Source organism: Lottia gigantea (assembly GCF_000327385.1).
Source record: "Lottia gigantea unplaced genomic scaffold LOTGIsca_36, whole genome shotgun sequence".
NCBI classification, from domain to species: domain Eukaryota; kingdom Metazoa; phylum Mollusca; class Gastropoda; family Lottiidae; genus Lottia; species Lottia gigantea.
Window position 1 is genome coordinate 1,666,110 of NW_008709220.1, and position 13,567 is coordinate 1,679,676.

At 38.0% G+C, this 13,567-nt stretch overlaps 1 protein-coding gene across 1 annotated transcript in view; it reads left to right on the forward strand.

Annotated features, from left to right (window-relative positions):
* The window catches only part of LOTGIDRAFT_162872 (hypothetical protein), a gene marked incomplete at both ends in the record, with an annotated part of 24,447 nt that overhangs the window by 6,654 nt on the left and 4,226 nt on the right, over positions 1 to 13,567 (forward strand). Inside the window, 16 exons of the mRNA XM_009058890.1 lie at positions 1,325 to 1,429; positions 1,624 to 1,686; positions 1,945 to 2,136; positions 2,978 to 3,127; positions 3,649 to 3,756; positions 7,399 to 7,513; positions 8,093 to 8,192; positions 9,129 to 9,246; positions 9,596 to 9,709; positions 10,255 to 10,356; positions 10,657 to 10,785; positions 11,138 to 11,276; positions 11,827 to 12,003; positions 12,366 to 12,447; positions 12,707 to 12,863; positions 13,337 to 13,435. Coding sequence (XP_009057138.1) covers positions 1,325 to 1,429; positions 1,624 to 1,686; positions 1,945 to 2,136; positions 2,978 to 3,127; positions 3,649 to 3,756; positions 7,399 to 7,513; positions 8,093 to 8,192; positions 9,129 to 9,246; positions 9,596 to 9,709; positions 10,255 to 10,356; positions 10,657 to 10,785; positions 11,138 to 11,276; positions 11,827 to 12,003; positions 12,366 to 12,447; positions 12,707 to 12,863; positions 13,337 to 13,435 — 1,950 coding nt within the window. The remainder of the gene's footprint in view (positions 1 to 1,324; positions 1,430 to 1,623; positions 1,687 to 1,944; positions 2,137 to 2,977; positions 3,128 to 3,648; positions 3,757 to 7,398; positions 7,514 to 8,092; positions 8,193 to 9,128; positions 9,247 to 9,595; positions 9,710 to 10,254; positions 10,357 to 10,656; positions 10,786 to 11,137; positions 11,277 to 11,826; positions 12,004 to 12,365; positions 12,448 to 12,706; positions 12,864 to 13,336; positions 13,436 to 13,567) is intronic.

Genomic DNA, 13,567 nt, shown 5'->3' on the forward strand with positions numbered 1-13,567 from the left:
TATTCTTGAAAATGTCCATGATAACAACGTTCACACACATTAATGCACACAAAATCTTTGAAATTTCAAAATTTTATCTATAGAAAAAAGTCGTGGCATATAAAAGGGAAATAATCGCCTTTTGGGNTGGGGGTCGATTTAACACTTAGAAAATGGTTAGTACCCCAACTTCATTTCTGGAAAATTTAGATATATGGTTTTTACACGTCTTCCCCAAAACATGTATCAGAATACGCAATATGGATTCCATTTTTCAAAAATTTTCTTGGGTTAAACCCTCTAAGACGCACCACGGGATTCATGCGTCAATTGCGCGTCCACAAAAGTACTGCATTTTGAATCTCCCGTTAATGAGTTATTTCGAAATGTCCTGTCAGACAGCAATACGTCGAAGTCACTAAAGAACCATATTAATATGTGTCTATTGTAGGCGTGGTTTCATATTATTATGTGTCTATTGTAGGCGTGGTTTCATATTATTATGTGTCTATTGTAGACGTAGTTTCATATTAATATGTTTCTATTGTAGGCGTGGTTTCATATTATTATGTGTCCATTGTAGGTGTGGTTTCATATTATTATGTGTCTATTGTAGGCGTGGTTTCATATTATTATGTGTGCCATTGTAGGCGTGGTTTCATATTATTATGTGTCTATTGTAGGCGTGGTTTCATATTATTATGTGTCTATTGTAGACGCGGTTTCATATTAATATGTTTCTATTGTAGGCGTGGTTTCATATTATTATGTGTCTATTGTAGGCGTGGTTTCATATAATTATGTGTCTATTGTAGGTGTGGTTTCATATTAATATGTGTCTATTGTAGGCGTGGTTTCATATTAATATGTATCTATTGTAGGCTTGGTTTCATATTATTATGTGTCTATTGTAGGCGTGGTTTCATATTAATATGTGTCTATTGTAGGTGTGGTTTTATATTAGTATGTGTCTATTGTAGGCGTGGTTTCATATTATTATGTGTCTATTGTAGGCCTGGTTTCATATTATTATGTGTCTATTGTAGACGTGGTTTCATATTAATATTTTTTTATTGTAGGCGTGGTTTCATATTAATATGTGTCTATTGTAGGCTTGGTTTCATATTATTATGTGTCTATTGTAGGCTTGGTTTCATATTATTATGTGTCTATTGTAGGCGTGGTTTCATATTATTATGTGTCTATTGTAGGCGTGGTTTCATATTATGTGTCTATTGTAGGCGTGGTTTCATATTATTATTTATGCCAATTGTAGGCGTGGTTTCATATTATTAGTATGCGTCTATTGTAGGCGTGGGTTCATATTATTATGTGTCTATTGTAGGCGTGGTTTAAAGAAATCCAGCAACAGTATACAGTATCGTCTGCCTACTCTAAAAGTAATAACTATATACAGATCTCCATCAAACCTTCAACTAACAAAATCAAGGTAAATCAACATATTTTTTTTAAGAAAACTAATCTTTAGCTTCAGCCTGTATGTGATTTGGAGGGGTCCATGTCTATTTTTTTTTTACGACAGCTGTATTTGCAGAACGAGAAGTTAAAGCACGATTTGCCAACGGCTTGGTTACCATCCATTTTGTCACCGACCAATTCAATAAAATATGTTTCTATCAACAGGTTGATCAGGAATTGGAGTTTAGCATTTTAACAACAGAACCAGTCGATAGAGTTCATTATATGGTAGGTTTTAATTCCTTGAATCCTCCTTGATACAGCATTTTTAGCAGGTCCGATAACTTTTATTCTGTGAATATTTTCGCTCCCAGTAAAGACTCATTTCATTTCCTTTTGTTCATTTGATTAACTGAGAAATTAGTTTTTGGAATCAATCTCCATTGCAAATTACATTTCTAGCAAGTCAAATCACCTGTTTGTAATATTATCCCAAGCGCCAACAGCAGTAAGATATGAGGAGGTTTTTGTCTATTTTCCTTCCAGATTAAAGCTAGAGGAAAAGTTCACTCTGTGGAAAGCCACAATATGTTGAATCCCCAGTCCTCCACCGTGAAGATCCCCGTGACGACCAGCATGTCCCCCTCATCTCATATTCTGGTTTATTATACACGAGGTACTGGAGAGATTGTCGCCGATGGTTTGACCTTCTCGGTTGATCGTCTGTTTAATCACGAGGTCAGTATGATTAATTTACAAGCAGTGGTGGTGCCAATGGGGAAAGAGGGAATTTGCAACCCCAATTGTACCCCCCTCTTTGTTTTTAACAAATTTAATATTCATGATTTTTATACGTTTTATACGTTTTATCCCCCCTTTGAATCAGTTTCCCCCCTATTTGTACCCCAAGTTTCTGGGGTCTGGAGCCGCCACTGTTTGCAAGCAAGGTGTCCATGGCTCATTGGAAAGGTGTCCTTCTTTAAAACAAATGTCAAGGTTTGGTAATTGTCTGGTGCACGTTACGAACGCCATGGAACCGTGATGGTCGTGAGAAAAACGATCTTACATCCAGTGGTTGTGTCAGCCTCCCAAGACTGGGGGTACAAATAGGGGACAAAGTTGACTCAATTGGGGGACAACTGTCGAGGCTGAATTCAAATGTGGCTACTCACTGGAGACGTCTTGTCGGATGTCTCTTATAAAACGTCAAAGAGGGTTCTCCCAACACAATTTTCGGAAATTAGATCGATTTGGTGCGTGTTGACAACTATTTTGGGGTAGAAATGTATAAAAATCATATAACATATTATTTGAATTTGTTAAAAATAAAGTTGGCAGGGGGTACAATTGGGGATGCAAACCAACTTTCTAAGGGGGCGCCCCCCTGTATCCCCAGTGGCGCCACCACTGCTAACATCTCCACAAACGCACATGCGTGACAAAGGCTAAAATGATTACTTTACACCGTCGAGAATTTCTCCTTGTATTTGATTGAAAGATCATGTTGAATACAGATGACTGTTCTCACAAGTTTGACTGTATATTGATCATTCCACACTTCATTTCTAATTTATTCCAGGTATCATTGAAGTATAACCGAGAAAAGGCCACCCCTGATGATTCTATAGACCTTATTGTATCTGGTAAACCTCGAGCCCAGGTGTTCGTCCTGGCGGTAGATCAGAGTGTCTTACTGCTGAAATCCGGTAATGATTTAACTCAAGATAAGGTAAAAGGTTCTTTAGTTTTCGGTCATAAAGAGGTCTGTATTTTCAGAGGTTAAAAAGTGAGGCAGTGCTTCGCTAACATGATGATCAGAAATCAATCTTCCGAGATTTTAATCGGTTTGTCCCTTTTTGTTTGCCGGTCAATCGTATATGACGTTACTGTCGCATGATAATATCCAATGGTCTTTGCGAAAGTTATGTATTAAAACGTTTAGTTTTAGTGGAATTGCAGGAACCACAGACGTCTGATTGAAAATTGGAATGGTGCTAATCGATGATATCAGTGCCCCCGATACACATAAAAACCTTTCACAATCCCTTTGAGTCTCTTAATCAGAAGTAGTATCTCTGTCATCTCTATTTATTCCCACTGTGCGCTACTTTTTGATCATCAAGTTTTCAACTGTTTTATACTTTTTGTCTCCTGCATTTTTCGACATATTAACCACATTAAGGTATTGGAAATGAGAATTCAAAACTCCATTTCATTCATTCATCTATAATATTGATTTCTAATTATCAGGTGAAAGCAGAAATGGAAATGTTTAGTGATGTACCTAATGCCATTAAATATCCAAATTGGAGATACGGCTACCAATCCTCGGCCTCGCGATTTCAACAATTTTTTCAGGTATAGTAGAGAATAAGAGAGTGGGGATATTTCTGCTTTGAGTGGAAATGCATTTAGTAATTGAGCCCACTATATCTGGTGGAAAGGGTATTTTATTCTAATAACTAGGGACCACCTATATTCATAGACCGTTTGGGATTATTCCCTTGAGTGGTCTCTTATTGTATATGATATAATAACTCTAGAGTGGTAATAGTGTGTGATCGTATGCCTCTAGGATGGTAAAGCTAAAACCCTTCTAGGGTCATGTTATCACAAGTCCTTACCACTCTAGGGCTATGAGATTGCATAACCTTACCACCCTAGGGTCATGAGACCACGTAACCTTACAACCTTGCGGTCATGAGATCACACAATCTTACCACCCTAGGTCATAATACCACATGCCCTTACAACCTTGGGGTCATGAGATCACACAATCTTACCACCCTAGGTCATAATACCACATGCCCTTACAACCTTGGGGTCATGAGATCACACAATCTTACCACCCTAGGTCATAATACCACATGCCCTTACAACCTTGGGGTCATGAGATCACACAATCTTACCACCCTAGGTCATAATACCACATGCCCTTACAACCTTGGGGTCATGAGATCACACAATCTTACCACCCTAGGTCATAATACCACATGCCCTTACAACCTTGGGGTCATGAGATCACACAATCTTACCACCCTAGGTCATAATACCACATGCCCTTACAACCTTGGGGTCATGAGATCACCTATCACTCTAGGATCATAAATTCACATAATTTTACCACTCTAGGTTCATATCACAAACACTTACCACCCTAGGGTCATGGGAATACAAGCCCTTACCACACTGGGGTCGTGAGATTACAAGCCCTTACTACCTAAGTCATGAGATTACAAGCCCTTAACACCTAGGGTCCTAGGTCATGGGATTATAAGCCCTTGCCACCCTAGGTTCATCAGATCACATAACCTTACCACCCTTGGGTCTTGATATCACAAGCCCTTCCACCCCAGGGTCATGGGATTATAAGCCCTTGCCACCCTAGGTTCATCAGATCAAATAACCTTACCACCCATGGGTCATAAGATTACAAGCCCTTACCCCCCTAGGGTCGTGAGATCGCAAGCCTTTCACACTCTAGGTTCATTAGATCATATAACCTCACCACCCTAGGGTTATAAGATTACAAGCCCTATTCACCCTAGGGTAAATGAATCACGTAACCTTACCACCCTAGGGTCATGAGAATATAACCCTTACCACTCTAGGGTCAAGGGATCACATAAACTTACCAACCTAGGTTAATCAGATCACATAACCTTACCACCCTAGGGTCATAATATCACAAACCTTGACCACCCTTGGATCATGAGATCACAAGCTCTTACCACTCTAGGGCCATGCGATTACAAGCCTTTACCACCCTTGGTTCATTAGATCACACAACCTTACCATCCTAGGGAAATGAGACTACATAACCTTACCACCCTAGGTACACAATATCACGTGCCCTCACCACTTTAGTTTCATGGGATTACAAGCCCTTACCACCCTAGGGTCATGGGATCACATGCCCTTACCACCCTAGGTCATGGGATCACGTAACCTTACCAACCTAGGTTCATCAGATCACCTAACCTTACCTTCCTAGGGTCATGTGATTACAAGCCCTTACCACCCTAGGGTCATGAGATTACAAGCCCTTATCTCCTAGAACCATGGGATAACATAACCTTACCACCTAGGTACTTTAGATCACATAACATTATTATCGTAGGGTCATAATATCACAAATCCTTACCACCCTAGGGTCATGAGATTACAAGCCCTTACCAGCCTAGGGTCATGGTATTATAAGCCCTTATCACCCTTATGTTATGTAAGGGTATGAGATCTAATGACTCTGGGGTGATAAGGGTATGAAATCTAATGACTCTAGGGTCATAAGGGTATGAAATCTAATGACTCTAGGGTGATAAGGGTATGAAATCTAATGACTCTAGGGTGATAAGGGTATGAAATCTAATGTCTCTAGGGTGGTAAGTGTATGAAATCTAATGTCTCTAGGGTCATAAGGGTATGTAATCTAATGTCTCTAGGGTGATAAGGGTATGTAATCTAATGTCTCTAGGGTAGTAAGGGTATGAGATCTAATGTCTCTAGGGTGGTAAGGGTATGTAATCTAATGACTCTAGGGTGGTAAGGGTATGTAATCTAATGACTCTAGGGTGGTAAGTGTATGAAATCTAATGACTTTAGAATGGTAAGGGTATGTAATCTAATGGCTGTAGGGTGGTAAGGGTATGTAATCTAATGTCTCTAGGGTGGTAAGGGTGTGTAATCTAATGTCTCTAGGGTGATAAGGGTATGAAATCTAATGACTCTAGGGTGATAAGTGTATGAAATCTAATGACTCTAGGGTGATAAGGGTATGTAATCTAATGACTCTAGGGTGATAAGTGTATGAAATCTAATGACTGTAGGGTGGTAAGGGTATGTAATCTAATGTCTCTAGGGTGGTAAGGGTATGTAATCTAATGACTCTAGGGCAGTAAGGGTATGTAATCTAATGACTGTAGTGTAGTTAGGGTATGTAATCTAATAACTGTAGGGTGGTAAGGGTATGTAATTTAATGTCTCTAGGGTGGTAAGGGTATGTAATCTAATGACTTTAGAATGGTAAAGGTATGTAATCTAATGACTCTAGGGTGGTAAGGGTATGTAATCTAATGACTCTAGGGTGGTAAGTGTATGAAATCTAATGACTTTAGAATGGTAAAGGTATGTAATCTAATGACTCTAGGGTGGTAAGGGTATGTAATCTAATGACTCTAGGGTGGTAAGGGTATGTAATCTAATGACTCTAGGGTGGTAAGGGTATGTAATCTTATGGCTGTAGGGTGGTAAGGGTATGTAATCTAATGACTCTAGGGTGGTAAGGGTATGTAATCCTACGGCTGTAGGGTGGTAAGGGTATGTAATCTAATGACTCTAAGGTGGTAAGGGTATGTAATCTAATGACTCTAGGTTGGTAAGGGTATGTAATCTAATGAGTCTAGGGTAGTTAGGGTATGAAATCTAATGACTCTAGGGTGATAAGGGTATGTAATCTAATGACTCTAGGGTGATAAGGGTATGAAATCTAATGACTGTAGGGTGGTAAGGGTATGTAATCTTATGGCCGTAGGGTGGTAAGGGTATGTAATGTAATGACTAGGGTGGTAAGGGTATGTAATTTAATGTCTCTAGGGTGGTAAGGGTATGTAATCTTATGGCTGTAGGGTGGTAAGGGTATGTAATCTAATGTCTTTAGGGTGATAAGGGTGTGTAATCTAATGTCTCTAGGGTGGTAAGTGTATGAAATCTAATGACTCTAGGGTGGTAAGTGTATGAAATCTAATAACTCTAGGGTGGTAAGGGTGTGTAATCTTATGTCTCTAGGGTGAAAAGGGTATGTAATCTAATGACTCTAGGGCAGTAAGGGTATGTAATCTTATGGCTGTAGGGTGGTTAAGGGTATGTAATATAATAACTCTAGAGTGGTTAAGACATGTGGCCTAATGATTCCATTGTGGTAAAGAGATGTGAACTAATATATCTAGATCTGCATTCTAATTAGATGAAATTGTCTTTTGATGGAACTATTTCATATTGCAGGAAGCTGGGGTGACTATTCTATCGGACTTAGACGAGTTCCGGCAAACTAGAAGAAAATATCGCCCACAACAAGTGCATTACGGTGGTGAGGCGCGAGGTGCTCCAGGGATGCCCGGTAGATTTGAATCGGATATCTCCCTTGATATTTCAATGCCTGAAATGGGTAAATTTTAAAATTATTTCCTTCTTTTTGAAAGTCAATGCTAAAAGAAACAGATGCGCCATTTTTTGACCAATCGTTCCTTAGTCTCAGAAATGTGATGTTTTTTTCGATAAGCCAATCACAGCTCACCTTTCAAATTTGAGCCGTCAAATCCATGTGTGTCCAGAATTATCTGCGTTTGAAAGTTAAAAAGTTAAGACACTGCCTTATATAGAAATAGGTAAAGAAATTCCTAGTTTGAGATATTTTTGAAGGAATTTTGCGATTTTTGTACATTTCTAGAACTTCTGAAGACTATTTGCGTTTTTTCAAAACTTAAATCAACCCCCCAAAATAGCACACCTGTCCCTTTAACGAAGCACAAGATAATACCAAACTGACTGTCGTTGTTCATCAACTCAGCATGTCTTTCTGCGAGTCCACATAGCTAATGATATTCATCTGGTATCGGGGCTATTTAACTCAAAATCCTTTTCAGACCTGTTTTTTTTTAAACCAATATTTAATCAAATAGATTCCTTATTATTACAGGTTACTCTAGCGCGCCTCTTCCAATCGCTGGGTTGGCAGAACCAGACCGAGTAAGGAGCGTCTTCCCTGAAACTTGGTATTGGGAGAATAAAACTGTCGGGTAAGTTATTTTAATGGATAATCAAGATTATAAATAGAAAAACAACATTATTATGAATGAAGACCCAAATACTAGTTTTACCTCCTCCCCTGTAACATGGTAGAAATATGTTATCTCAAATAAACATTAGTATCGATGCAATCTGATTGGAAAAATTGGATGTCAATTTCGTTGATTATTTTTTTTGATATTTTCGTCTATATTGTAATCGAACAAGTTTTCTATTACAGTCTCGTTCTAATCACGTTATTTCTAACCAATCAAAGCGTATCACTGAAGATCCGTTTCTTGATAACAACGACGAATTTTGGGATAACAATATCCAAAGGGGTTGTCATATTACTTTACTTTGGACTTTGCTATCTCACAAATCTGTACAGTAAGATACTTCAATTTCATGGCGTTTTAAGTTTGTGGGACTCCGGAAATGGAAAATTATTCACATAAGCGAATTCGCGGTAGTCTCTACAATGAAAACCTGTAGAATTATTCAAGCAACGGCATTTAGAAGCTGAGAGCACAAAAACAGAAAACACAAGGGAATATATTATGTTATAAATTGTGTTGAAACGTTATGTACTTTTAAGAAAAAACAGTTTTATAGATATAGACTTCTATTTATTATTCAAACACAACATTTCATTACACATACAGGTAACGTTATCAACACAACGTTTCATTACACATACAGGTAACGTTATCAACACAACGTTTCATTACACATACAGGTAACGTTATCAACACAACGTTTCATTATACATACAGGTAACGTTATCAAGTGATAATGTATGTACGTTATGTATTTTGTTATTAAAGAAGTGTGTTACACCATAATATATTCCCTTCTGTTTTCTGTTATATAGCATAATAACCAAGTACTAATGATCCGAACCACAAAACGAAACCCGAAATCCAAAATATTACTTGATATTTCAGAGCTGATGGAACGGCTACATTCAATGCCAAGGCTCCCGATACCATTACCTCGTGGGTGGCCAGTGCTTTCGGTGTTCATAATAATCTAGGACTCGGTGTAGCTGCGGAGACTGCCTCGGTCAGTATTTTGCATTTTTGCTCAGGGATTGTGACTTGTGGGGGATGGGACGACGCAATGCATTGCCTGGGCGTTGATCTGGCGAGTTTTTATAAGTTCAGTGTTTCAATTTTCTCGATTGTCTGTGTGTGTGCTTGTAATCTTTGGTTGGCATAGAGTTCAAGTCTGTTAGTGGTGTCACTGGATATTAATTGGCTAAGATGAATCCATTTGGTTGACAACTAAATCCTCAAATGTCTCCCGTTTTGAGCCTCGAGCACCTGTTATATCTTTTATCAGGGTCAGAAAAGCAGAACGTAAAACACTGTAATAATCAGCCCAGCCTAATTTACATCTTGGTTTATTTCAGCTGTTAGTCGAGAAACCATTCTTTGTCAGTTTAAATCTACCATCATCAGTGAAGTTTGGTGAAGTCGTAGCTATCCAAGCTATTGTTTTTAATTACCTAGACCAGGCTGTCCCAGTAAGTAGACTCTTACAGATTGTCACGGGTATGGTGGCCCAGGGCTGCCATCCTTAAGTATTGCATATTCATTTTATTTGTCCTTTTCTTTTGTTTTTATTTTAATCGATTTAAAATTTTTTGAAAATTTACTTCCAATATTTTTTTTAAAGATAATAAATATGCAATATTTCAGGATGGCAGCCCTGGGCCACCATACAGGGACCAACTTCAGGCTTTCGTTTTACTATGAACAGAAAAACATTGTTTAAAGAGATATTTTTATATATTTAAATATTTGTCGAGAAAGAAAACAATTTATAGCAAGAATAATAACTTAGATTCAGGAATATGCTGTCTATGAGCTGACCTTAGCTAAGCGTCTTGGTATGGATCTTTCCCGGATTATCTGTTTACAGCTGGGACGATGTAGAAAAGATTACGTAATTGACTTGCCCACCCCGACCCAAAGTTGAATGCCTTGTTGTTTTTAAAACCACCGAGAATGTAAGAAAACTGTTTGACTGGTGAAATAGTAAAACTAAGTTGTACTACATTTATTTCAGGTAACTGTCAGCCTAACTAACTCCAATGATTTTTATAGTGTAGATATTCTATCGAATGGAGACGAGCAGGATTCTTCTGAAGACAAATCTGTTACAGTCACGGTAAGATAGTTAAAACTTGTCAGAAGATCGGTGTCGACCACTCTGACAGATTATTTTGAGACCTGATATTCGCGAATTGAGTTGGAATGTTGTTATCAAGATGTAATAGTCGGAGGCTGTCGGAGGATTAGAGACACCGGAAGGAGATCCTTACAATTATTCATACTCTCTTTGTTTATTTACATTATGGCTATAGTCAATAGCTTGATAGCGTGAAGATGGCACGTGGTAGATACCTCCATTTTTGGCGTGACCTCTCCAATTTAAGAGGTCGTGATTTTAGTTTTTGAATCGTTTCAGGTGCCTTCCGGTTCACCAACCCCAATCTATTTCCCTATCCGACCTAGAATTAGGGGTAGAATTGATATTGAGGTAACAGCCAGATCTTTCTTAGCCGCTGATGCTGTCAGACGACAATTGTTAGTCCGAGTAAGTCTGTTATTATTATACAAACGTTAGTCCGAGAAAGTGTCCTGTGGAATTTGGATCTAATCTTATCAAAAGTTGTTATGAATTATGTTGACCAATCAAAACACTCTTAAATTTGGTTAAGTCCTTGAAAACCAATCAATATTCAAAACTTTTTCACGTATAGTAGAAACATCAATTACTGAACAGGACATTTGATTGGTTGAACATCAAATGCCTCAGAACAAGAGATGCATAACAATTTCGTCAGATCACGGCTTGCAGGTAGAGTCACCTAAAGACCCAAACTGATGCATCCATAATTGCATTTTGATCAGATTGAAGAAAGCATATTGTGTTTGTTTGTTTGTAGCCGGAGGGAATTCGAAGAGAGAAAAATACTAATTTGATTGTAAAGATGAGTTTAAAAAATGATTTTGAGAAATCCATTGACTTCAATCCACCAACTGACATCGTACCAGATACCATGAAAATTAAACTCTCGGCCACTGGTATGGATATTCCTTTATTCTATACTGTACATTGAGTTGATATGGATGAATCGTTGTGTTGTTAGGTATAAGGGGTGAAAGTCGAGACCGAGCCCACCCACGGAAGCACTGGTACAGGCATCAGTGTTAGGGTTGGACAATAAACCGAGATGTGCTACAGTCTGTGCACGCTCTACGGCGTTGCCCATCCACAACAGCCCTGTCAATAGCTTTACCCAATTCTTGGACCCAATTAACGATTTGATTTCTATAATCGTCACGGTTAAAACTCGACACAAAATGTCAGTATTGATGGGAGTCGATTCCGATCCATTATTAGATCGCTGGTTTATGAGAATAATCACCATGACAAAAACCCAATTTGGCATGATTTTTGGTATCTTTACAAAGTTGAACCATTATAATACGTCCATCCAGACAGCACTGTAAATATATTGTAGGCGCTTTTGGAAATGAAATGAATGGAGTTTTACGTCATATATGCGCTTTTGAGTGACTGTGCGTTATAGGTATATAATGATGATATCATATCATTGTAATTATATTGTAGGAGATATACTAGGTCTTACAGTCGATAATCTACGTAATTTAATCCAGCTACCTACTGGTTGTGGTGAACAGAATATGATGAAGTTTGTACCCAATATCTATATAGCTGATTATCTATATACCACTAACCAGGCAGAGGATAATCTGGTTCGCCGTATTAAACAATATCTAGAACTTGGTAAGTATTCAACCTGTATAATACGGTCCATAATTAGAACTTGGTAAGTATTCAACCTGTATAATACGGTCTATATCTATAACTCAGTAAGTATTCAACCTGTATAATACGGTCTATATCTATAACTCAGTAAGTATTCAACCTGTTAATTACGGTCTAAATCTATAACTCAGTAAGCATTTAACCTGTTTAATACGGTCTATATCTATAACTCAGTAAGTATTCAACCTGTTTAATACGGTCTATATCTAGAACTCAGTAAGTATTCAACCTGTTTATTACGGCCAATATCAATTTACTTGTATAATAGAAGAGAAAAGTAGGACGTTAAACTCCATCTGTTTCATTTCGCACTTTTTCAGGTTACCAGAAACAGTTAACGTACCAGAGATACGATTGGGCCTATGGTCCGTTTGGTGAATCCGATCCCGCCGGTAGTATTTGGTCAGTACTCCTGAGTTATTGCCCCTGACAAGAGTCCACATGCCTAAAAATTAGTGATAGGGGTTGAAAGAATTGTTTTCCTGTGAGGATTCATCTAATCGCCTAGCAGATGACAATCCAACTCTAGCAAGCGTCACTCCTACTCACTATCGACTGAGCTATTGCACTGTCCTAACAGACGATAATCCAACCAACTACCTACTGTTTTCCTTTGCCTGTGTTTAGTTTATATGACTAATAGTGATAGTATGTATTGCAGGTTGACATCGTTCGTAATCCGATCGTTCCAGCAAGCTAGTGAATATATTTATATAGATGATGACAAAACAGCTAGTTCTATAAGCTGGGTGCTGGACAGACAGAATCTTGATGGTTCCTTTACAGAACAGGGCACTATTATAGATAGACATTTACAGGTAAGTTATCTTCTTATATTATCACTAGCACTATAAAACATCAAAATACTTAAAAACTTCAACTGATTTCAGTAATCGCAATATAAGCTGATATCACTTAAGGCCTTTCACGATTAGTGACGTCATCAAACACTTAGTATCAGGGATTGCGGGAACTACAGGCGTCTGATTAAAAATTAAGATGGTGAAAATCGATGCCATCAGTGTCCCCGATACACTTAATGTTTTTTTTTTTAGAAAATCATTTTAAGGGTCGAATGATTAGTATACCTGCCTCTCTAACCACCTCTGTCTCAATGACTTTGCCCCTTTCCCTCCCCCCTTTCAATTTCAAATCTCATAGCATTGAGACTTTTGGCCCCTTTTGGCAATTTCGTGGCCCCACTGGGCTCTTCCACCTTATGATTGGTTCAAAAGCCACTGTATTTTCATGATACAAGCATAGTACAAGAAGATTGTGTTTTATTTTACAGGAAAGTACAATGGGATTAACAGCCTATGTTTTAGCCTCGTTAATTGAAATCCGGGATAATGTCCAAATACTTTATAAGCCTTATAACTACTATAAAAACGTAAGTTTATTTTATTTTTTATTTTGTTCACTAGCTAGTGTTTTTTTTATATGAGATCAATTTGGAATATTAAACGTTGAATTCTGTTTTCTTTGACTTGAATCTGTCAAAAATTTGTGAGAACAGAGATGG